The 26781-nt window shown below is 32.3% G+C and overlaps 2 protein-coding genes across 2 annotated transcripts; one reads left to right on the forward strand and one right to left on the reverse strand.

The window, feature by feature from the left end:
- The first annotated feature begins 352 nt into the window (after positions 1–352).
- On the forward strand, positions 353–2399 carry LOC139484485 (uncharacterized). The gene is made up of 3 exons (XM_071268217.1): positions 353–460; positions 640–1713; positions 2238–2399. Exons 1-3 carry the CDS (start codon positions 353–355, stop codon positions 2397–2399), a joined length of 1344 nt encoding a protein of 447 aa, XP_071124318.1.
- Positions 2400–10886: 8487 nt separating this feature from the next.
- On the reverse strand, positions 10887–26532 carry LOC139486522 (fibrinogen-like protein A). Its single transcript, XM_071271431.1, has 6 exons — positions 26112–26532; positions 22707–22982; positions 15113–15243; positions 14362–14461; positions 12375–12539; positions 10887–11208 (listed from the first exon to the last, which is right to left on the reverse strand). The coding sequence occupies exons 1-6, from the start codon at positions 26218–26220 to the stop codon at positions 11069–11071; spliced, it is 921 nt and encodes a 306-aa protein (XP_071127532.1). The 5' UTR covers positions 26221–26532; the 3' UTR covers positions 10887–11068.
- Positions 26533–26781: the final 249 nt, after the last annotated feature.

Raw genomic sequence — 26781 nt, forward strand, 5'->3', positions numbered from 1 at the left:
GCAAATGAACTTGAAGTTTATTTCTAAATTTACCCAATCAGTTAACGCGAAAAGTAAACGTGCGTTTACTTTCAAGTGCACGTAAAAATATACTTGTAAAATCTGTACTAAACGCCCGTTTACCTTTAAGTGCACGTAAAAATAAATTTGAAGAATTCTGAAGTAAACGCCCGTTTACTACTGACTAAACGGACACATAGTAAACGCCCGTTTACTAAGGTAGACATTAAAAATTTCCATTTCAGCCACGTTAACGTAATTATAGTAAACGTGCGTTTACTAGTAAACGGGAGATTTGAAGTTAACTAACGAAATATGTGCACGCGGCGTTAACTTGCGTTTACTTTATGTAATGCTTGGTCTGCACCCAACTGTAGGTAGAGGTGCAGAAGGTAGAGTTCAGGAGATGTCCTACACCATCACAGAACTGCAGCGGGGAAAGGTTAACCGTAAGGAACAGGTTAGGTACTATAAAGGTATTGATAATGAGAGACCAGATAATATTTTTTTACCAGACGAATTGACGAGTTGAAAGAGGAGGTAGCATTTTGGCAAGGTCGGTATATGGAGTGTCAGGAGCAGATGGAAGCCTTTTTGAACCAGCGAGAAATTGTAACCTTTGATGATGGTACAATGTAGGTATACAGACATCATACGAGAGGTCTACATGGAGCTGATGTGTATGAGAGTTGGAGCAAAGAACGTCTCAAAGATCATAAAGACTGGAGAGAGAAATCACATGTCGTTGAGAACTGGGACACCCTTACTGTAGTACAGAGAGAGAGGTATATTACCATTAATTATTTCTTTTGTGGTCTTCATTTTTTAGTAGGTCTGTCAGAGCAGGCGAACACGACTCTTTCATTGTGGGAGAGTCTTGTTCACTCTGGTGAGAAGGTTGGAGCTCCTACCTTACCAGGAGGATACAGTATACCAGGTGAATCAGGTACAACCAGACTGGTACGGACAGTATGTAAGGAAGTGCAGGACCGTGGATGGGAAAAAGCAGGGAAACCATTACAGTTCCGAGACTTTTTACACACTCAAGGGCAGGTAAAGGAAGTGCCACTAGCTTCCTGCAAAGGTAACAGATTCAACATTTTATTTCACAATGCTGCAGGAGTTTATTATCTACTTAATGATCTTCTGGCCTTTGCAGAAGAGCATAAAGCAGATAATAGACTCTTTACAGCAGTGAACGCTGATCTCTCTGTTTTGTGTTTTCAAGCTGGAGCCAGAGCACTAGGTATAGTATCAAAAATGGTGACAGGGCCAATGTGGAGATTCATGGAGGAGAATGGACATGTGAGCGAGTTGACCCCATTGTATCAGCAGCTGTATGACGCCTTCACGAGATTGTCCACCGACGCTTCAACCTTGATGAAAGGAGAGGAATTCATCTTTGGTTTTAGAGTTTTGTTTTCATCTTTCAAGGTTGTTTGTAGCAGACAATTGAAAGACCACATTAAGGGTGATAAGTATGCTACAGGTTGGTCACCCGAGCTTCTCCAAGAGTCGGCGACAGTTCCCAGGACGAATGTTGGACCCGAAAGGATCTTCTCGCAGTTGGACAGCCTTATAAGAGTCATGCCGAGGGCCACCACCAACGCCATGGAGAGGATCACGATGTGGACACAGAACCATACAGCAAACTGGTTAGGAAGTTTGGATGAAGCACATCGTACTAGAATTTGCATGATGAAAATTATGATTGTTTGATTAATTGTTGGTTGCTTAAAGTCCAGTGGCAAATGTTTCATGGATGTTTTTGAAAAGCAAATTAAATTATGCAATGCTAAAAGTTAGTGCTATAATACCACCAATTAAAGCAGTAATTTGAAGTAAAATAAAGGGTCAAATTTCCTATAGCTTATCACAGTAAAAGCATCTTTAAAATTGCATTAACAATGCATAGAAAAAAAATCAGTATAATAGAGAAAACATTAATTGATTACAATGTTAAAATGAGCAAGAATCGATATCTCCCCAAAAAAGTTAGTATAAATATTAAGAAGGTGTGGTTTGCTTGCCAATGAGACAACTCTCGACAATAGACCAAACTGAAAAAAACATTAACAACTATAGGTCACTGTATGGCATTCAATAATGAGCATACCACATAGTAATGGCACTCACATGTATATGACCATAATCAGAACATTTAAATAAAACAATTCATGTGTTTTTAGCTTTAAAACCTGCTTTTAAAAGTCTAGGTTTGTTTTGATTATCTAAAGGATCTCCGGCAGGCCAGGGAAGATTCTAGGGAACAACGCCAAAGGTATGTTGAGAGGTTAGCAGACATTCGTCAGCAACGACAGGAAGCACTCGCCATGAACAGGGAGAAGAAAGAGGCTAAGGCACAGCGTGATAAAGAAAAGAAAGAGGAACTCACATAGAAGCTACAGGAAGTAGGGGGCTTGTGGAAGACACCAAGTAAGACCGATACACAGTTGCGTTCCCTAGAGAGCGGACAACGAGTTAAAGCCTTACAAACTCAGTTGACATTTAGGCGGTATGTATTAGGTACTCCTAACACAGGTAAGATTCTTAATGTGATGGCCGGCGGCAAGTATCTGAGTGCAGAGAAACTGACAGCCAATTTGAAGTGTGTAATACGACAGGCAGAGGATGACAGGGAAGAAAGACAAGCAGTTCATCAAGTAAGTGGTCAGGCTAACCCCCTTTCTAGTACTATTCTGCAGGAGGAGAAGGAGAGGTTTCAGAAACTTGCAGAAGAAGAAAGGCAGAGACACACATAAGCTCCCAAGAAAAGGCAAAAGACGCAAGGTGGTACACGTAGAAGTAGGGCAGTTCCGAATATACCAGCACCTGACAAACCTGAAGAGTTGATTGGTAAGAGAGTTCAGCACTTGATAGAGGAATTCGATGGATTCAGCAGATGGTACTATGGTATAATTACGGGTTTGAAAGTAAGGCGTGGGAAGTATATGTACAGTTTAGTTTATGATGGTGAGACAGAGACTTTTATCTTCCCTTTGCTAGATGACATGGAGAAAGACGAGTTGAGGATTGTGCCTCTGGATCCAGCATTTTTAGTAGGTAGGCGAGTGGACCACAGATTTCGTCGAGAGGCTGATGGGGAGGAGTTTTGGTACACAGGGACTGTCATGGGACATGATGCAGATACAGGGTTGTCGACTATTGCGTACGACTTTGAGGATGCTGATGATGACGACGATGATGATGATAACAACAACAGCAATGTTTTTGAGGAGCCTGTCATAGAGGATAACCAGAATGGAGATGTGAGGATTTTTTTGTAGGAAATCTTTTTTTTCAGCAAGATTAATGGTGGGTTTCTTTTCTTTTCTTTCAGCACTAATATTTTTATTTTATTTTAGGTTCTCAACCCATTTTTCTCTTTTGTAGACTGTTATCCAGGGATTAAAAAAAAATAATTCAGGTACTACTTTTTATTTATTTGTAGATTGGTTGCAGCAAAGTGATTAGAACGCAGAAAAATTATTTAAATTGAACTATATCGAGTTGTATTTAAACATTTGGCCATTTTAAAAAATGAAGAAATTATCGACTGTAAGTTACCAAATGGTCTTCAACAGTGAGCAAAGCCCATACCGTATAGTCAGCTATAACATATATAAAAGGCCCCGAAACGGCAATGTATGCTTAAATTTTGTCATCAAACGTTCCTGATGAAGGTTAATCCAGAAAACCACTTTGTCAGCAGCCAATCTCAAATAAAGTAGTACTTTTTTTTCAGATTTACGCATGTAAACCAGCTATCACATGACTTGTAAGAAACCTCAGGTACTCCAAGGTAAATGAAGATATATGCAAAATATTTGATTTGTCTAATAATAAATATATTCTCTTTTGTAGATCGTGGTTAATTTTGGTGAATGTTGGTAAAGAAACAGCTCTGACCTGCAAAGGGAAACTTAAGAAACATTCAATAAATTTAATCAAATGATGAATAGTTTTTTTATCATTTAAACAATATAAAAAAGAAGATGTGGTATGATTGCCAATGTGACAACTGTCAACAAGAGACCAAAATGACACAGTTACAGACATTAACAACTATAGGTCACCGTACGGCCTTCAACAATGAGCAAAGCCCATACCGCATAGTCAGCTATATAACTGCATGTATCCAAAACAGTTCAGATAGTCACTGCTGTAAATACCAATTGATTATAACATGTAAAAGACTTAAAAACTGCATTGGGCTATACTTTTAAAAGCTCACTCAAGGCCATTTTTTATTAGAGAAACAGTTTTTTCTTAAAACTTTACTATTTTTTTTTAGAAATGAGAATATTTAAGTGTAAATAATACATTTTCCAAGAGAAGACATTATTAAAGCAATGTCTGACTATGTAATGACCTAACTCTTTCAATTTAAATGGATTATTTTTATGTTTTTGTTAAAAATGTTGTTATTTCAAAATTATAGATTTTTTGTCATGCAGGTATAGGCCTTACCAAATTACATCTAGGATAAGTATCATTCAGCAAAATACAATGAAATTAGGTTCATTTTAAAGCTAAGAATTTAAGCTTTAATATGATACCTAACATGTTTAAGGAATCTCCAATTTTCCATTAAATTTTTGCATAAATAGGCAAATATTTGAAAAAGTCCGTGATTTTCAAAATTTTAATTGGATTAAACTCTATTAATATATGCAAAAAAGGTGCTTTAACATGTAAAGTCACAATAACAGTCATAAAATTTTATGAAAAGTTACTGTCAACTTAAAAATTTTAGATTTTGTGTCAATTTCAGTGTATATTTGGCTAAAAATAGCTGAAAAATTAACGTCAAAATGCTGATTTTTTTATTTAATAATTTTGTTTTCATCTAAAAGAGCTTATTTTATTTGTGAAACAACTTAATACCAATACAAAACAAGTAGTAGAAAAAAATAGGGATTTTTTCCAGCATTGTTTTACCAAAAATGTATTTTTTTGCCTAAAAAAGCTACCTTAAAAAAGGAAGGCCTGCCCGCATGGTTTTGATTTACCGAAAAAAAAAAAAAAAAAAATGTTGGCAATATGTCAGTTAATATATTTCTGTTGACTGGTTGGGTCTGAACATAACTGCATAAAACCAGTCCATTTGAAGATATGAATGTCTAAACATAGCAGTTTATTCAAAGATGCCCTTGGCACATAGCAAAAATAAACTAAGTCCAAAATTTTGTTTTACCAAGTTTGAAATATTGTAGTTTCCTTAATACTGATGTTCCAGAGGAATTTATTGGCTTAAATCAAAGCATAAAAGGACCTGATGGCAATTATGCAGATAGATTGCTTGCACATGTTGCAGTTCCTAATACTTCTGATATATTTGTCCTCACAAATAGCCCAAAATATGGTATTTTTGCCTTCGCAAGGAAAAAGGCCAAAATTTTGATTTATTAAATGGTCATAACTTTTGAACCGCTTGACCGATTTCAAAAATGTTGGCACCAATGAATTTCTTTCTTTTTTTTTGAGCTCAAAAAGAATAATGTTATTTTATGCACTTTCTCTATACTTCATATTTTGACTGACCTCCCTACAGGCTATAGTTGTAAATGTCTGTGTCATTTAGTCTCTTGTGGAGCTTTGACTCATTGGCAATTATACCACATCTTGTTTTATATATTCACGTATAAGCGAATTTAATAACAAAGCACAATTTAGTAATATAATAATTGATGTAGAATGACATTTTTTTCTCAAATCCTTGTTTAAACTTATGATTCCCATCATCTTCGTTTGCTTAATTACAACCTTTACTAAAATGATATCAAACTAATAATTGCAAAGTAAACCAATGTTTCATAATAAAATTATGAACGGAAATAACATCAACTACTAGTATTTCATTTATAGATTCATGATATACCAGATGTAAGCACTTAAAGGACATATAAGCAACTCTACACCAATTAGAACTACATTTACGCTGTCTAAATAAATAACATAAAATCAAATAGTTAACTTATATCAAAAACCATTCATTTAGTATTAAGTTAGGAAATAAGAAAGTACATTTTTTTTAGATAGTATCAATAGAAATCCTTCAATTTCATCAATTGGATTGCAAGTTTCCAATAATTCTATTAAAACACCATATATTTTATGTATTTTCAAGTGTAATCTGTATTATGTCAATTGTCAATATCATACAAATTTTGTGCCCAAATCAAACATTATTCCTCAAGATGAGCTCTCGAGAATTGTGCTTTGTGTCGACATAATGTCAAATAATTTTAAAACATATATATTTTATAAAGTAGAGTATGTTAACGTACATATCAATGCCACATAGATATAGATATACATTAGTCAAATGCGTTTTGTTGAAATATATGTTTTTACTGTTTTTGGTCTCTTAGAAATAATCTTATCATAGAGACCAGGACCAAATTCTGTATATACGCCAGACGCGCGTTTCGTCCACAAAAGACTCATCAGTGACGCTCGAATCCAAAAATATTAAAAGGCCAAATAAAGTGCAATGTTGAAGAGCATTGAGGACCAAAATTCCTAAACGTTTTGCCAAATCCAGCTAAGGTAATCTATGCCTGGGGTAGAAAAGCCTTAGTATTTCAATAGTTCTAAATTTTATAAACAGTTAATTTATAAATATGACCATATCAATGATAACTCATGTCAGCACAAAACGTGCTGACTACTGTGCTGTTGATATTCTCGGGGAAATAAATCTCCAACAACAGTGGCATCGACCCAGTGGTTGTTAATAAACTCATCATAGATACCAGAACTTGTATATACGCCAGATGCGCGTTTTGTCTACAAAAGACTCAGTGAAATGTTGTTTGTGCTGTATTTAGACCTCTCTTCCACGAAATTTGTTTTACATGCACACATAAAAAAATTGCGGATTTTATCCAATGCAATGATAGGTTTGAACGTTGTTTTCAATTTAGACTTGTTTATATATATGTGAATACATTTATGGGACAGACTCATTTTAAATATATACCAGCTTTTTGGTATGACTACAAATTTTCACCTCTGTTGCTCTTATAATTATGAACAACAAAATTATTTATGTAAACAAAAATATTTCCGTATTCCATAACTGTATACCTTACAACCTTACAATACAATTGTTTTCATTTACCTGTGTACATTATTCTATTCGGCGGCAATTTGTCCAAGATTTTGGATGTGTTTCTAGTATCGTATAATTCTCATCCATTATTTTACCGATTTTGTATCTACATTATGTCATAGATCAAATTTATTCGTTCAGTGCATATTCATTTGTTTGTGTTTATATGTCCTTTGATTGAGTTAAGCCATTTCAATTGATATTTTATAGTTTGTCTTTCTGTATATGTTGTGAACTTGCATTATTGTTTCGACTAAGGGTGATCGTTGTTACTTATTCAAACGTTTAAACCGCTACATTTGGTTGCACCTGTCCTAAGTCCTAAGTAAAAAATCTGTTGTTTAATGTTTTTTTATGTGTTTCTTGTTCTTTGGTAATAATTAGACCGTTGGTTTTGTTGTTTGAATTGTTTTACACCAGACATTTTAGGGCCTTTTGTAAGTTGCTGTTCAATGTGAGACAAGGCTCCGTTCTTTGACTTATACTGGTTTACGTCTACACATTGTGACTTGGATGAAAGAATTTTTTGTATTGCCACTCATACCACATCTTCTTATATCTTTTAACTCTGACACATCATCTATTGCATTAGTAATTTGGTTGATTTTACTGATAGAACTATGTCTCAGGTTACCAATTTCTCGAAGACTATATAATTTGAACGACTACAGTTTAACTTTTTAACTACCGGATTCCAGTTTTGCAGCTTCTGAAGCACTTGTTTGACAGGGTGTATGTTACTGATTATGCAGTCATTTGTGGTTCGTGTTGTTTATTCTTTAGTTTTCTATGTTGTGTCATGTGTACTATTGTTTTTCTGTTTGTCTTTTTCATTTTTAGCCATGGCGTTGTCAGTTTGTTTTAGATTTATGAGTTTGACTGTCCCTTTGGTATCTTTCGTCCCTCTCTTGTATTTGTTAACTCATGCTTTTTCTGGCAAAACGACGTTTGTTCAATTTGACCATTGGTTTTTTTCTACTTTATTTGTTTCTGCTCTGCTTTTACCCACATTGCAAAATTTAAGTAAAATTAAATATATATTTTAAAACTTTAAACAAGGATCCATATATTTTAACCAGCTAGGCAATGTCACTGCTTTTCAACAATGGTATTCCTGGTCTACAGCGCTTTTGCATCTTAAGGAAAATATTGGCACTGCCTTTTCCTGTTATTGCATTGTAACCAATATTGGATACAACATGTTCATATGAAAGTTGACTTTTGAAATTGGAATTTTCACCGCTGAGCACATTAAACTCACTCAAAATGCATATTAGGAAAAACTCTGCGAGTTTATTTATGCAAGCATTTTGTCTTAGTGTTGCACAAAATCGTTACCGCATAGCATTCATTAGACAACAGCGTTTAGTCTTTTGTAGACGAAAGTTATGTAGACGAAACTCGCTTATGGCTTACTTAATATTTATCCTGGTATCTACATATACCAACAAAGCGCTTTTATAGCTGTTTTCATCTGAAAGTCACAGAAAAGCTTTCACCGTGGAGCAAAGATATTCGCCTCGCTACAAGTGTAAGACGCCAATATCACTGAATTAGGCGGACCTTTTCGCATAAAAGTTTGAATAGATATTATAAGATGTAACAGCATTTTTTGGCTTTTGCAAAATGATCGTACTGGAAAATAGTATATATTAAACAAAAAAGTTCCCCCGTATAAGTGTAAATATCTTACTATGAAGAATATATTTTCATTATTTATTTAGCACCTTTCTCTATGGAGTAACCAACAATAATACAATGCTTCAATTATTAATTTGATTTAGTAAAAGTTTTTTTTGTATACATGGTATTTTTTTCTAAACAACAAATTCACTAACCGATAAATAGTCGGACGTAGAAAAGCTCTAATTAACGTTTTACAGAAAAAACACATGCATCAAAACCAAATTCTTAAGATGACGTCACTTACGTTACAGTGTGTCGTATCTCGATTCGTTTGGTTTATGTGCATTTTTATTTCGCCCCATTGGATACATTTCACCTTACTAAGTGTCTATCAATTAATGAGATTTATTCTGATATAAATGATTTAAAAGAGAGGGGCGAAAACTATCACAGGGACAGTCAAACTCACAGATTAAAAACAAAAATGACAATGCCATGGCTTAAAAGACAAACAGACAAATAATAATACTTAAGACATAACATACAAAACTAAAGACTAAGCAACACGAACCACGACGCCATATAATTTACCATCGAGGTGACAGGCGAAGACTGCCGTACAATATAAATTGACATAAAAATGAATTAGGATATGAAAAGATAGCAAACACATGCAATCGATTTTTTTTAGATCTCTTTAATTTCATATTATCATGATTGTAATTTAGAAATATGTTCATTATCGTTTTCTGTGCTTAAATTGTTTTTTTTTAATTGAATCAGTCAACTCGATGATTTATCGTTGTTTCACTATATAAGTTGAATTTTTTTCGGCTCCTCTTAATCTTAACATCTGCAAAACAAGTAGGACTATACATAAATGCAAAAAAAAAAAGAGCAAAGCACATATTACTTATGTTGTCAGTATATCGTAATAAAAAAAAATGTCACACATGTGGATAAATAAACTCATCATAGATACCAGGACTTAATTTTGTATATACGCCAGACGCGTGTTTCGTCTACAAAAGACTCATCAGTGACGCTCGAATCCAAAAAAGTTAAAAAGGCCAAATAAAGTACGAAGTTGAAGAGCATTGAGGAGTGATTGTCAAGCTATAAGAGCAATAAAATGTTGTTTTATCGGTAATACCATTCGTTCAGGAAGTCCAACGATTGAGTTTTTATGGATTAATTTCCCCCTCCTTGAATTTACCTAGGAGTTCAGTATTTTAATCAAGACTATTTTTTTCATATTTTGGTAGACAATTTATGTCTGTAAGTATAGTATTCTTCGATAGTTTTTCAGACAACTAATTCTGACGTAGATTATTATTTAACTAATGTACAGTCCAATTATAGACTGAACTGCAATGGACAACTTTGAAATTTGACTGAAAAAGACTGATATTATGTAAAGATTTATTTCTTAGTATTTTCCGAACTGTTTTTATTTCTAAATTTGTTTCATTAGTGCAGTCATTAAAACGCGCTTAAGCTTTCGATTATAAATCAAATCGTTCGCTACAAATCAAATGATGAAGCTACAGCACTAAGAGATGTGTTGAGGTTCAGAAATCTATAGCAAAATGGGAAGCTGTGGTGTTCAGACGCAGTTCAATTGCTGATCAGAAATATCATAACGCGATACCTTCCGTTGGTATGAGTAGACAGTATGAACTTACTGGATTTTTTTAATCTTAATTATAATATTCAATGTTGTTTTATTCACAATCACTTTTTCGATGCCACTGCTGGTAGAGTTTTAATTCCCAGAGGGTATTACTAGTCAAGTAGTCAGCATAACATGAATTATCATTAAATTGTCATACCTATAAATTAATCGTTAATAAAACATTTGAATTTTTTAAATACTAAGGCTTTTCTACCCCAGGAATGAATCACCTTAGCTGTTTTTGGCAAAACTTTTAGGACTTTTGGTCATCAATGCTTTTCGACTTCGTCCTTTATGTGGCTTTTTAAACTTATTTTTGTTTCGAGCGTCACTGATGAGTCTTTTGTAGACGAAACGCGCTTCTGGCGTAAATACTCTCTGGACCTCTATGATGAGTTTATTAATATGATGTACCTGTATAACATAATAAGACATTCAAGTTTTGTCAAATAACTACAAAACAATTAGTTAGCAACTGGTAGTTCAATTAGCTAATATTGCAAACAGTACAAATGAGTAACGTTAAATTGTTTCATTCCTTCCGTATCATCATTTTTGTTACTTTCAATGAGTAGAGAAATCCCTTCCATCCATCCCAGATCACGCCCTTTCCATTGAATAAACCTTTACCACCATTCACATACTCTCCATTAAGATCGGAATAAACCACAACTATAGGGATACCACCACGGTCCTCCATATTGATCTTTTGCACAATTGTATCCCTTCGGACGACCGTCATTTTGTCTGTCTGCTGTTGTAAATTTCACATTATTAACCAAACTGTTTCCTGTAGTAGATAGACATACATTGTGACTGACACTTGATCAACTGGGTTTTATGAATATTTAAAAAAATAATAGTTTGTCATTTCTGAACGAAATGTAACCCTTACTACTCTCTGTAGTTATTCCAAAATAATTGACATGGGGGATAAGGTGATTGGATTCAAAAATCACCAAATCTGTGTATACGGTTCAGACTGACCAAATGAGAAAAACTCTGAAGTACTAACGTTCAAACAAGTATAAGTCACTGACCCAGTCAGCAAATCCTTTTATGTAATCTGTTTCTTTTTTCATTTACCCTTACACTAGTTTTTATCATATCTTTTGAGGACCATATATATATTGAGTTATGTTTGTAGTACAACTACATATTTTGATGAAAGGAGCAACCGATGCATTTGACATGAAACTCAATAATTCATAATTCAGATTAATAGTGTCAACATATTAATTATTAATAAATTTTAATTACTGAACTAAATAAAGCGTATCATCAACTACAAAACAAATGCAAACATTAAATTTTGTTTTAAAAAATCATAAATATAATGTTGGTTTTTTTTTTAAATCGCTGTTTGTTTGAAGTGTTAACTTGAAGTATAAAATAACAAAAACAAATTAAACGAGCATTAAATTTAATCTACAGAAAATGTATTAAAAAAAGCTAAGAATATCTTCTTAACTCTATTACTTTGAACTACGTTCCTGTTGACATGAATTTACGAATGCTATACAAAGAGCTGACATTTATCTTTTTCTCTTTTCAAACAGTAATTGATTCAGTTTCAAGCCACAGTATTTTAAACAGTTCATAGTTAAATAAAACGAATTGTAAAAATCGATAATCACTTAAATCGTGTTAAGTTTTATGCCTCAAGCTAATTACTATGTATATTACTATTTATCAATACTAGTATATGATAGTTATCAAAGGTACCACGATTATAATTTAGTACGCCAGACGCGCGTTTCGTCTACATAAGAATCATCAGTGACGCTCATATCAAAATATTTATAAAGCCAAACAAGTACAAAGTTGAAGAGCATTGGTGATAATGTTCTTTTGTAAATCATTTGGAACTCATTACGACGAAGTATTATTTCTATTCCTGAAAATGTTTTGGGGATATTCAAATATGTTTTCCATTTATCATATGTGAGTATATACCTGCATTACCACTGTATGAACCATACGACAAAATATAGTTTGAGACTTCATCACCGAGAGAAAAACTATTGAAAACAGCATAACGACTGTTTCCTTCCCAGTCTTCAAAATATATTCTAAGAACGTTGTTTCCCAATCCAGTCAATTGATGAACTCGGTCATTCCCTGAAATTAAAGATATAGACAGATGTGGTATGAGTAACAATGAAACACCTCTTCTTCCAAAAAGGATTTTGAATACTATGTTTTACTCTTTTATTGGCATACTTGGAAAGTAAGTTTAATATAGCTTTTTGATTATTATCAATATCATTTACTTTACATCATTATATGAACTTAATAATTGTTTTTGTATTGCTGACCAATTGTTCCATGGTGACCGTATTAACTGAAGACATTCGTTAACGCATCATATCCGTTACATTTACCAGAACCTTAATTATTCAAAGATCCATTGTAACAGTCATTAACACGATTCATGAATTCGTGAAGAGTGCTAATGTATATAATCTCATCATAGATAGCAGGACTAAATTTTGTATATACGTCAGACGCGCGTTTCGTCTTCAAAAGACTCATCATTGATGCTCGAATCCAAATAAATTACAAGGGCCGAATAAAGTACGCAGTTGAAGAGCAGTATTGACCAAAATTCCTTAAAGTTTTGCCAAATACAGCTAAGGTAATATATGCCTGAGGTAGAAAAGCCTTAGAATTTCAAAAATTCAAAATGTTGTAAACAGTTAATTCATAAATATAACCATATCAATAATAATTCATGTCAGCACAAAAGTGCTGACTACTGGGCTGGTGATACCCCCGGGGAAATAAATCTCTACCAGCAGTGGCATCGACCCAGAGGTTGTAAATAAACTCATCTTAGATATCAGAACTAAATTTTGTATATACGCTAGACGCGCGTTTCGTCTACAAAAGACTCAACAGTGACACTACGGTTTTAAAACAACTACTAATTTAAAAAAAAACGATGTGTTATAATTACTGATGATACAATTACACGGCAGATATCAGCATGACTTTATTGTGGTAATTCAAGGTCACAGTTACAGCAGATATCGTACTATTTACATTATATAAAAGAATATATAACACACAGACAAGACAGACTTTGTTGAATTGTCGATTATTTGAATAATAAAATACACAGAACTTAATTCTATTGATAGTAGTAAATATTAAACAAAATTTGTATTGCATAAAGCGACATAACAGACAACCTAACAACAGTACGTCGTATCACATGATTGTTTTAGTCACATACACATGTTTCTATTCTATACTGGAACATGTATATTCAAAATTGTAATTCAGTGAATTTTTATGTTTAGTTTTACTGAGGTTAACTCATGTATTTCTTTATTTGTGATTTATGATCAAAATTCCTGATTTTTTAAAACAAAATTTTGTCTATAATAATGTATTTGACTTAAATAATGGCACAGCATTTTTGAGCGAACCAGAGTTTTTTTTTTTTTTAATTTAATTCATTTATATGTTTTGGGGTTTACTGTGACGTCCAGATTTTGTTGAGAGGACATCTAAAACTTCAGATACGGGATTTTCATGATTTGTTGGAAACCCATTGGTGGCCGTCGGCTGTGGTCTGCTGTCATTTCGGGTTGTTGTCTGTTTGACACATTCCCAATATCCGATCTAAATTTTATAATAAGCCAATTGATGAACTGCGTTTTAAATTTCTATTTTAAATGCGTCAGTATGAAATTAATACAAAAAAAGTAAAATGAATAATAAATTACACATAACGATGTTTCAGTGTGCTGTAACTTACCTATTGTTCAGTATACTGTACCTAAACAATGTTTCAGTATGCTGTACCTAACCAATGTTTAAGTATGCTATACCTAACCAATGTTTAAGTATGCTATACCTAACTAATGGTTCAGTATGCTGTTCCTAACCGATATTTCAGTATACTGTACCTAACCGATGTTTCAATATACTGTACCTAACCAATGGTCCCCATTGACTTCTCCAAATCCGTTTTTGTAGTCTTCCCAAAGTTTCGTATGAAAACTAACAACTCCACCAGATCGATATTGAAATACCTGTGAGAGATCATATATTATTTTGAAATTTTGAAATTACCACATTAGTAAATTTTATAGACGTATATACATAGGTGTTAGTAAACTATCATAGGTCTCCCTTGTTAAAAATTAAAATGGGATATATAAATAATTGATATTTCATGAAAATATAACATGTTCCAAATATTTATTGTTGTCTTCAAGATTAACTGTAACAAGTAAAACAAAAAAGATATAGGAGAGAATTGTTTACATTCAGTATAGGTTGCTATCAAAATAACAATCTCTAAACTACGTACATAGTTACATAACTAATTATCAGTAAGCTACCCAATGAAAAAAAAATCAATACAAATGTTAAATCATAATAATTCAATTATTTTACTTACAAGAATCGATTTTTGCAGCAGTTTCTGTATGTCATATTTGGAAAAATTGACAAACGCACTCAATCGACGTAACAAATAAATTAGTTTTTCAGATGTTTGAGAGATATTCAAATGCCGGAAGTTAATGAAATAATGCAGAATAAAAGGATTTTCTAAGTTGAATTTGTCAATTTAATGTGATTGTTTATACCATACCATCCTTACTTAAAGAAAACAGCTGACATATTTAGGTTCACGTTCTGTGTATATCTGATGCATTAATTAATCTTATCGTACATACTGTCCATCCCCCGCCGTCTGTATCCATATCACAGTAAACTTTATATCCTGGAACTCCAGTAGGGTAGATATGATAAACTCCACTTTTGTTCATCGTTCTGTGTATGTCATTGCAGTCTTTCGCTATTTTTCCTATATTAATTATAACAGTATTACTACTACTACTACTACTACTACTACTACTACTACTATAAATAATAATAATAATAATAATAATAATAATAATAATAATAATAATAATAATAATAATGATAAAAATAATAATAATAATAATAATAATAATAATAATAATAATAATAATAATAATAATAATAATAATAATAATAATAATAATAATAATAATAATAATAATAATAATAATAATAATAATAATTAAAAACCAATTTTTCAGAGAACAATTGAAAGTCTTTCCACATCAAAGAAATTTTGATAAGAAGATAGTTTCTTCATACTGATGCGATAACTAATGGTTTAATTATATTTTTGAGTGATATAAGGGAGATAATATGATACTTCCGGTGAAATGAATGTCACTTCCGGCTTCTTTCACACTGATTCCAAAAATATATAGTTTCTATATACTTTTGTATGTAGAATGGGCGATAATTGGCCACTTCCGGTTTGTTTAAAGTCATTTTTAGTCTTCAGTAATAAGTTTATGTATCTATATGACAAAATATATGGATTCTGAGTACTTTTATATGAAAAAATTGCAAAAAAGGCTACTTCCGGTTTTCTCAAGGTCACTTCCAGTAGTCATTTTTCAAGATCATTTGTCACCTAAACTTTTGTAAAAGGTCAAATGCCTTTATAATGAACTTAGTTGAAGTTATAATCAAATAACCTCATATCAAGACATTTCAGGGGCACCAACTCCTATAAGATGCCATTAAATTGTATCAGACTAAATGTAGCATATCGTCATTACAATAAAGCAGACATTTTACACTTGTTCTTTTATATGTATCTTTCAAAGTGTCGGAGAACATGCAAAAACAAGCAAAAGTCACAATTGAGAACTTGACCTTCACCTTTGACCTTGACTTCATTTTCTAAGTTAGGACCTAGGGATTTCAATAAAAACATTCCAGCGTTATATGGCTAGCTGTTTATGAGTTAAAAAAACATACCGACAAATTTATTTTGTAAATGTAGATAACTCCTATAAAATTTCATCCAAAAAATATTGAGGATGTAACGAACAATTTGTAAAAAGAATTTTGTCGATATTTTTTTTTTGTTACAAAGGAGATGTACTCACTTGATAAACAGTGAATAGGGAGATAACTCTTACAAAGAAAATGGTTCGGCTTAGCAGGTTGAAAATTAAAGCGCATAAACTATACGATACAATATAAGAAATATCTAAGCGACATATTGCGAAACAAAAATTTCAGAATGTGGCGGAAAAAAATAATAATAATCAGAACAAATACAATAGGTCTTTCCACAGAAAAGTGGAAAGACCTAATAATAATCAGAAGAAATACGAAAGACTTAATAACAATCATCATAATAAATATAATAAAAAGAATAATAAGAATAAGAATAATAATTAAAAACCAATTGTTCAGAGAACAATTGAAGGTCTTTCCACCAGTAAATATCTATTTTGATATTAAAATATTAAAAATCAGTCTAAAATTTCAGTTCCTATGGCTTTCTGATGTTCAGATATGAATTTTAAGCAAAGGTCATAATCTAGAACGTCAAATTAACCTATGACCTTGACCTCAATTTCAAGGTCACTAACTGATCATCTCAAATCAAAAGACCCTAGGTCTCTAATATGTATGGTTAATAAGTTATATCACTTTACGCATAATTTTAGATTTGATAGGGGCTAAAACTCCCATTTATTGTCTACGCACCCTTTCAACCAAAATTATTAAGTTACGACATGTCGCAACTAACAATTTAGTAAAAATAATTTGTCGATATCTTATAAGGTTAATGAAAATGAGTGAAAATAAGACAAATTCAAAAATTAGAATATGACCTTTACCTTTGACCTTGACCTAATTTTCATTTTTTTGGACCAAGGACCTCAAATCAAAAGATTCTTTGTCTCTATCACTTATGGTGTTCCAGTTTAAAATACATTTCAAAATTTCAAATACAAAAAGGGAAATAACTCTCATATGGAGCGGTCATATCGCTTCGGTCAAAATAGGACAAATCATGCGAAGGATATAACGAGCAATTTTGTAAAATAAATTTGTCATAATCTTTTACGGTTGCGAAGGAGATGCGCTAACAAGGAAAACAGTGTTTGGGGAGATAACTCCTACAAAGAAAAGTATTCGTTTACGCAGGGTAAATTTCAAAAGTGCATAAACTGTTCGATATCATATACCAAATATCTAAGCGACATATTGCGAAACAAATGTTTATCGCAAAAACAAAATTTGGCGGAAGAAAAAAAAAAAATATAAATCAATTGCTTTAAAAAAGCAATTGTAGGGGGTCTTTCCCCCTGTAAAATTAATTGAATTGGGGGGTGTTTGTTTGTTTGTTTGTTTGTTTGTTTCTGTATGGGGTCTATATTATTGTTACCGGAGAAGTTTCATGTTTAGTTTGGAAAGTTTTTCTTTTATTTTAGGTACAGCGCGCGCGCCACATCACGTGACACGGGTTTATAATAACGAAAAGATAGTCTTTTTATTTCTTTTTAGGTGGGGACGTTAAACAGACAACATCTATAGAGATGGAATGTACACAATGTAATTTCTTTTGTCATTGTAGGAAATTGACATTTTGATGACAGTTCACAAGCAGTGCATGTTTTGGATTTAATTGATCCGGTGTAACTTTAAAACACATTTATTGATTATTTTCTGATAATGTACATTTTTCAGCACCTGTTTGTAACACAGATTAGTATTTCAAACTCGGAGCGGACATTTTATTGTAGGTTTTTACTGAGATTTACGGACCTAGCAAGCTATTTTTACGGCATTGCCATTTCTTTTCTCTAGGAAAAGCTTTGAGAGATATCTGCACCAAGTTTTTTTATAAACGTTTAGTACATGTATGCCCTGCTGAGAGTTTGTTCCTTCAATAAACTGTCAAGATTAAACAGTCATACAGATTGATTGATTGATTGATTGATTGATTGATAAGTTGGTTAGTTGGTTGGTTGGTTGGTTGATTGGTTGGTTGGTTAAACACGTTGGATAGGGTCAATTGAAACACGGAAAAAGAAACAAAGAAGATCTTGGACCCTATATTAAACACATGAGACGGAAACATGATTGATTGATCATGATCATGATTGATTGATTAGTTGATTGATTGATTAATTGATTAGTTGGTTGGTTGGTTGGTTAAACACGTTGGATAGGGTCAATTGAAACACGGAAAAAGAAACAAAGAAGATCTTGGACCCTATATTAAACACATGAGACGGAAACATGATTGATTGATCATGATCATGATTGATTGATTGGTTGATTGATTGATTGATTAATTGATTAGTTGGTTGGTTGGTTGGTTGGTTCGTTAAACACGTTGGATAGGGTCAATTGAAACACGGAAAAAGAAACAAAGAAGATCTTGGACCCTATATTAAACACATGAGACGGAAACATGATTGATTGATCATGATCATGATTGATTGATTGATTGATTGATTGATTGATTGATTAGTTGGTTGGTTGGTTGGTTGGTTGGTTGGTTGGTTAAACACATTGGATAGGGTCAATTGAAACACGGAAAAAGACACAAAGAAGATCTTGGACCCTATATTAAACACATGAGACGGAAACATGATTGGTTGATCATGATCATGATTGATTGATTGATTGATTGGTTGATTGGTTGGTTGGTTGGTTGGTTGGTTGAACCCTATAAGAAACACATGAGACGGAAACATGATTGATTGATTGATCATGATCATTATTGGTTGATTGATCATGATCATGATTGATTGATTGATTGATTGATTGATTGATTGATTGCTTGGTTGATTGGTTGGTTGGTTGGTTGGTTGGTTGGTTGGTTGGTATGTTGGTTGGTTGGTTGAATTTCAAACACACATAAAACTGTTTAAATAGTGCCAAAACCACATAATTTGATGACCTTGACCTTTGACCTTGTAACCTTCGTCAAGGTCATTGCTCCACAAAGTCATTGCAAAAGACCCTATGGGTCAAGGACCTTTTGTTTAAGAGTTTTGCCTAAAAATGGCCTTTTAAAAACCATCGATGGGAGTTATGTCCCTTACATGATGGTAAAATCAATATAGTCATAATGTAAAAAAAGTTGCCCCTTGAAGTACCAAGCATTTTTCACTGCTTAATTTTTTTGTATCTATAACCGTTCAAGAGTTATAGGGAAATCAAAGACATATGAAAATCTAAAATATGACCTTGACCTTTGACCTTGACCTAATTTTCTAAGTTAGGAATCAGGGGACTCAAATAAAAACATTCCAGGGTTATACGGTTAACGGTTTATGAGTTAAAAAAAACATACCGACAAATTTATTCCGAAAAGATAGATAACTCCTATAAAATTTCTTCGAATCGCTTCGATCCAAATACGCCAAAAATTACTGAGGATGTAACGAACAATTTTGTAAAATAAATTTGTCATAATCTTTAACGGTTGCGAAGGAGATGCCATAACAAGGAAAACAGTGTTTGGGGAGATAACTCCTACAAAGAAAAGTATTCGTTTACGCAGGGTAAATTTCAAAAGCGCATAAACTGTTCGATATCATATACAAAATATCTAAGCGACATATTGCGAAACAAATGTTTATCGCAAGAACAAAATTAGGCGGAAGAAAAAAAAAAATAATCAGAAGAAAAACAATAGGTCTTTCCACAGAAAAGTGGAAAGACCTAATAATCAGAAGAAAAACAATAGGTCTTTCCACAGAAAAGTGGAAAGACCTAATAATAAGAACAATTATAAAAAATAAAAACCAATTGTTTTCTGAATTGGTTTTTCCACCAAAAACAATGTATTCTAATATGAAAGTTGTAAAATTAAGTTTAAAATGTCATTTCAATCGTCAAATGATAGCTTATTGTACGCTGATTCCAAAAATATATGGTTTCTATACAAAAAAAAAATAAGGGAGATAATTTGTTACTTCCGGTTTAAAAATGTTACTTCGGATAATATTTGAATATTTACTTGACACTGATTCTAAACATATCTGGTTCTGTATACTTTAATATTAATAATACAAAAAATATCTACTTCCGGTTTATACAAGGTCACTTCCGGTTGCTATTTTTAAGATTAAATGGTTTGATACCATGTATACATATGAGGTAAAAGCAAAGGTCAAAATCTAGAACGTCAAATTAAGTTATGACCTTGAGATCAATTTCAAGTTCATAAACCAAGGACCTCAAATCAAAAGACCATAGGTCTTAATTATATTTGGTTGATGAGTTATATCACCATACGCGTATTTTTAAATACAAGTGGGGAGAAATCTCCCTTTTACGTTCAACGTACCCTTGCAATTAAAACTTATGTGTTACGACATGTTGCAACTAACAATTTAGTAAAAATAATTTGTTGATATCTTATACGGTTTTTGGGAATAAGTGAAAATAAGCCAAATTCAAAAATTAGAATATGACCTTGACCTTTGACCTTAACCTAATTGTTTAATTTTTTTGGACCAAGGACCCCAAATCAAAAGATCCTAGGTCTTTATCACTTATGGTTTATAAGATAGAAATGGAAATCACTTATATCAAATGCATAGGGAGAAATAACTCTCATATGGAGTGTTTATATCGCTTCAGTTAAAATATGACAAATCATGCGAAGGATTTAACGAGCAATTTTATAAAATAAATTTGTCGTAATCTTTTACGGGTGCGAAGTAGTAGTGAACACAAGGAAAACAGTGTTTGGGGATATAACTCTCACAAAGAAAAGTGTTCATCTTAGCAGGGTGAAATTTAAAAGCGTATAAACTAAGAACAAAATTAGGTGGAAGAAAAAAAAAATAAGAAGAAAAACAATAGATCTTTCCAGAGAAAAGTGGAAAGACCTAATAATCAGAAGAAAAACAATAGGTCTTTCCACAGAATAATAACAATAAAGAAAAACAAAAAATATGATAATAATAATTATTATACCTCAGTATGTTTTTTCTATATAAAAAATACTAAAACAGTTGTGCTATTTCATTCTACAGACTATTTGCCAGTCAATAGTTTCAAAGACCATTACCCCGGTTAATAGTTTCATTATCTTCTTTCTCGTACTTTTTCATGCTTATTTTTCATTGGACAATAATGATGTCATTGACTTGTTTGCTTGGCAACGTCAAACTTTAATATTGTAAACGGTATAATATGTTTGGATCGATTGTAATTTCACTTACAAAAAGCAATTATAAACATGATAAAAGAGAGAAATCTTCGCCCGTTTTTTTTAAAGATCTAAAATATAGTGCCTTATTCATAATATGGGTTCGGTCGTCGTATTCTAAAGGGAATTTGCGTTTAGTGTACTGTAGCTTAAATTTATGATATGCACGGAAACTTTAACAGAAGTATTTCTAGTCTTGATTGCAATTAATGAAACATTTACAACTACAAGAAGATCTATAAAACAACGTATAGTTCATTTTGTGCATATCAATTTATGTGACATTTCTTTTTTTTTCTTTCAGATAATATATCCAGACTTTAAGAAAATTAGTTAATTTAGTATATAAAAACACTTAATGACTGTGTTTTTCAGTATAATAAAACACCAAATGACTGGTTGTACGGGTAATAGCAAGTTTGTTATCCCTTTGCCTCGAGCAATAGCTGGTATTTCAGGGACAACAAACTTGCTATTACCCTCACACCAAGTCAATAGGTGTTTATAATATAGTCTTGGCTCACACACCACATCTTTCTATATCTATTAAATCTGTATTAATGCACACATGTCGTAGTATAATAAGCTTATTTAAAAAGGGACGAAAGATACCAAAGGGACAGTCATAAATCGAAAATAAACTGACAACGCCATGGCTAAAAATTAAAAAAAAAACAGACAAACAATAGTACACACGACAAAACATAGAAAACTAAAGAATAAGCAACACGAACCCCAGTAAATTATACTGAGATGTTAAAACTACAGAACAATAGCAAGTGGTAAGCTGTTAATGAGTTTTATTAATGTATTTGAATCGTTTATAATCAATATCGTCCTCTGTTGAAACCTTTCAATTTCTCCTTGACCCAGTGTTGTTTTTACAAAGGGACGTAACATCAATGCTAATCGTGTATTGAAATAACTCACGCCATCTAGCTCCATATGAAATAAATACGGTCTCCACGAAGTTGCTTTTAACCAATGGTATTTCGAAAAATGTATAGTAGGTTAGATAACATTAGATACACAGTTTTCTAGTGAACTAACAAGATATTTATGGGATCAGTTAATACTATGGAGTCATCTGACACCTTCAAACCACACGTGAAAATACAGGGTAAACTACGTGGGCGTTTTCATAGTCCTAGAACATGTAAAAATACATAGGAGATGCAAGAAATAATCATGTATGACAAGAACTTTGAATGATTTTGTCTTATGTATGAAAATAACACATAGTTACATACCTTTCACAAAATCAGTGTAACTTTTAATATCTGTTTCAAATGATGATAATTTTGATTCAGTTAACTTTTGCTTTTCTTTCATTTGCTCAATTTCTATCTTCAGCTTATTGTCTATTATAGTCAACGAATTGATATCGCTTGCTAGTATGTTCTGTTTTGACATCATGAGTGCATTTTTCTTCGCTGTATATTTTTGAACTTTAGTTAACTTTCTGCCAAAATCTTCTGTTTTATTATATACAGCAGCGACTAATTCGTCTAATTGTACAGTTCCGTCTGAAAGAAAAGTTGATTCACTCATTGATTAAAATATTCCTTGACAATAAGGTACTGTAGATACAGTATTAGTAAGAAAATCTATAAGAGGTCGAGTAAAATTGAGCAACATCATGCCAAAAAAAAGTATAACCATCAGCAGTGCGTCTTACACTTTCTAGGTAATAAAATTGAGAAAGGAAATGGGGAATGTGTCAAAGCGACAACAACCCGACCATAGAGCAGACAACAGCCGAAGGCCACCAATGGGTCTTTCATGTAGCGAGAAACTCCCGCACCCGAAAGCGTCCTTCAGCTGGCTCCTTAAGAAATATGTATAATAGTACTGTGATAATGGACGTCATACTAAACTCCAAATTATACACAAAAAACTAGAATTAAAAAGCATACAAGACTAACAAAGGCAAGAGCCTCCTGACTTTGGACTGGTGCAAACTTGCCGCGGGATTAAACATGTTTATGAAATATCAACCCTCCCCGATACCTCTAGCCAATGTAAAAATGTATACGCATAACAATACGCACATTAAAATTCAGTTGAAGGGAAGTCCGAGTCCGATGTCAGAAGATGTAACAAAAGAAAATAAATAAAATTAAAAACCAATTGTTCAGAGAACAATTGAAGGTCTTTCCACTGAAAACAATGTATTTTAATATGAAAGTTGTAAAATTAAGTTTAAAATGTCATTTCAATCGTCAACTGATAGGTTATTGTACGCTGATTCCAGAAATATATGGTTTCTATACAATATTTTTTAAATAAGGGAGATAATTTGTTACTTTCGGTTTGAAAAATGTTACTTCCGATAATATTTGAATATTTAATTGACACTGATTCCAAAAAGATCTGGTTCTATATACTTTTTTATTAATAAAGTACAAAAATAGCTACTTCCGGTTTACACAAGGTCACTTCCGGTTGTTTTTTTCAAGGTTAAATGGTTTGATACCTTTCGCCAAAAGTCTCATGGATATATCATGTATAAATATGCGCTGAAAGCAAAGGTCAAAAACTAGAACGTCAAATTAATCTATGACCTTGAGATCAATTTCAAGGTCATAAACCAAGGACCTCAAATGAAAAGACCATAGGACTTAATTATATTTGGTTAATCAGTTATATCACCATACACGTATTTTTAAATACAAGAGGGGAGAAAACTCACTTTTACGTTCAACGTACCCTTGCAATAAAAATTTACGTGTTACGACACGTCGCAACTAACAATTTAGAAAAAATAATTTGTCGATATCTTATACAGTTTCTGGAAATTAGTGGAAATAAGCCAAATTCAAAAATTGGAATATGACCTTGACCTTTGACCTTGACCTAATTTTTATTTTTTTGGACCAAGGACCTCAAATCAAAAGATCCTTGGTCTTTAGCACTTATGGTTTACAAGATAGAAATGCATATCACTTATATCAAATGCATAAGGGGAAATAACTCTCATATGTAGCGTTCATATCACTTCGGTCAAAATAGGACAAATCATGCGAAGGATATAACGAGCAATTTTGTAAAATAAATTTGTCATAATATTTTACGGTTGCGAAGGAGATGCGCTAACAAGGAAAACAGTGTTTGGGGAGATAACTCCTACAAAGAAAAGTATTCGTTTACGCAGGGTAAATTTCAAAAGCGCATAAACTGTTCGATATCATATACCAAATATCTAAGCGACATATTGCGAAACAAATGTTTATCGCAAGAACAAAATTAGGCGGAAGAAAAAAAAAATAATCAGAAGAAAAACAATAGGTCTTTCCACAGAAAAGTGGAAAGACCTAATGACAAAAAAACATAAATAACAACAGACTACTAGCAGTTAACTGTCATGCCAGCTCCAGCTCTCAATTAAACTGATTGAAAGATTATGTCTTCATCATATGAATATCAGACACAATCCCTCCCGTTAAGGTTTAGTATCATACTATCATAAAATATATAAAAAAGAACATAACCCGTATCAGGCCAGCAACTGGTTCTTAAATAAATGTGTTTAGTTCCGATGCAAAGACCCTATAAGTGAATCAATATTAAACCCAAAATATGTAATCTTTAATGACCTGACAACAGTATCGTAATTATATCCCTTCTTAATAAGAATGTTTAAAGGTTTTGTAAGCTTTTGAGGTGAATACTGACATTTTTGTGCTTTGTAAAGAATATTACCATAAAAGATTGGATGTGAAATACCTGAACGTATAAGATATCTGAATGTTGAGTTATATTTACGAATTATTTCCTTATACCGATGAAAACAATAGAATCACTAACAAGAACTCGTACAAAATGCATGTGTGTCTTTGTACACAGCAATGCATTCTACCGATGCATTTAGAACATAATTATATCTAAAAAAATATTAAATTGAATCTGCAATCATTACCATATAAGATTCAAAGATATTTGATCGTATTTGAAATTCGTTAAATAGTAAAATCACAAAAATACTAAACTCTGAGAACAATTCAAAAGGGAAAGTATCTAATCAAATGGAAAAAATCAAAAGCTCAAACACATCAAACGAATTGATAACAACTGTCACATTACTGACTTGGTACAGGCATTTTTTTATTTCAAAAATGGGGGATTGCACCTTAACGATTTGTTAAAACAGCCATTGTAAAATATGAATAAATCAATATGTCAGTTCATCCTCAACGTCATGGATTGTTTGGGCTTTTGTGAATAAGTCTCACTTAGTTTTTGATGAATGGGGTAAAGTGATGCAACTGAACGATGGCGTAAAATATGAACAATGTGAATCGCAGTAAAATCTGTTTTAACGTGTTAACCTAAAAAGCAAGTTGGTTTGCCATTTCTTGTGTCAATTCGTTATTTTTAATGATAGCCAAAGAGATGTGTCTGGTCTGTAGAAAGATACGTGATTAAAGCTTGATATGTAAGCTCTTAGAATTCCCAGTCAATCATTTGTAAGATAATATACAAGGTTAAAAGGAAATCCAACGTAGTAAATCGTAAAGATGAAACTGATTGCATTTTAGTATGTGTAATTATTTGTTCCCCATTTGTTAGAAAAAAACGAAAGAAAAAAAAAAACAATAAAACCCTGTTTGGTTCTAAAGCAAGTTAAATGCTATAGTATATGTTTATGATCTTACCTTCTATCTTCTGTTTAAAAGTGGACAATGTAAGATTGTATGATTTCCCGAAATTGTCCAAGGCAGTTTGTATCCTCTTATCCAAAATATTTTCCACGAGATCTTTCATCTCTTTAGTAACAACCACTTTTACCTCCTTTTGTATAACTTCTCTAAGCTGTTTGGTTAGACTAGATATGTCTTATTCTGCCTTTAACGGTGCATTAAGCTTTGACATAAGAGGGATGTCAATTGAAGAAGAAAAATTGTCATTTTCGCACGAATCTGCACCACCGTATCCAGTTAGTAAAATGCTGATTAGAATAAGTGTAGATACATACAACATCTTAACCTCCATACTGAAATTAAACTTTTTCGAGAAAAGATCTACATTTTATACTTCAAATCTGATGATATATTTGGCAGAACTGATTTACTGTTTTAGATATCTGTAATATCTTTTGATCGTCAGTTTATTTTGGCACGCAATACACAAAGAAGATTTAATCGATATTGTTATGATAAATGAACCTGAATTATTGTACAAGTACATCAATATAAAATGATTTGAAATAAAATTTTAAAAAAACTTAGACGAATAACATATTTTAAACTGTTTATAAAATTTATAAGTTATAATAAGCTGGAAACCAGTTATGTTTCTAAACTCGTTATAAACGTGCATTTTAAT

The sequence above is a fragment of the Mytilus edulis genome, chromosome 8 (assembly GCF_963676685.1).
Source record: "Mytilus edulis chromosome 8, xbMytEdul2.2, whole genome shotgun sequence".
Lineage (NCBI taxonomy): Eukaryota > Metazoa > Mollusca > Bivalvia > Mytilida > Mytilidae > Mytilus > Mytilus edulis.

Excerpts from the sequence above, each read along its gene's own strand:
- LOC139484485 (XM_071268217.1), top strand. The coding sequence starts at position 353 with ATGCTTGGTCTGCACCCAACTGTAGGTAGAGGTGCAGAAGGTAGAGTT. Across the intron at positions 461-639 it reads AGGTTAACCGTAAGGAACAG|GTATACAGACATCATACGAG; the intron begins GTTAGGTACTAT and ends GGTACAATGTAG. Across the intron at positions 1,714-2,237 it reads GCATGATGAAAATTATGATT|GATCTCCGGCAGGCCAGGGA; the intron begins GTTTGATTAATT and ends GATTATCTAAAG.
- LOC139486522 (XM_071271431.1), bottom strand. The coding sequence starts at position 26,220 with ATGAAAGATCTCGTGGAAAATATTTTGGATAAGAGGATACAAACTGCC. Across the intron at positions 14,462-15,112 it reads CAGACGGCGGGGGATGGACA|GTATTTCAATATCGATCTGG; the intron begins GTATGTACGATA and ends GATCTCTCACAG. Across the intron at positions 11,209-12,374 it reads TTCATACAGTGGTAATGCAG|GAAACAGTTTGGTTAATAAT; the intron begins GTATATACTCAC and ends TATCTACTACAG.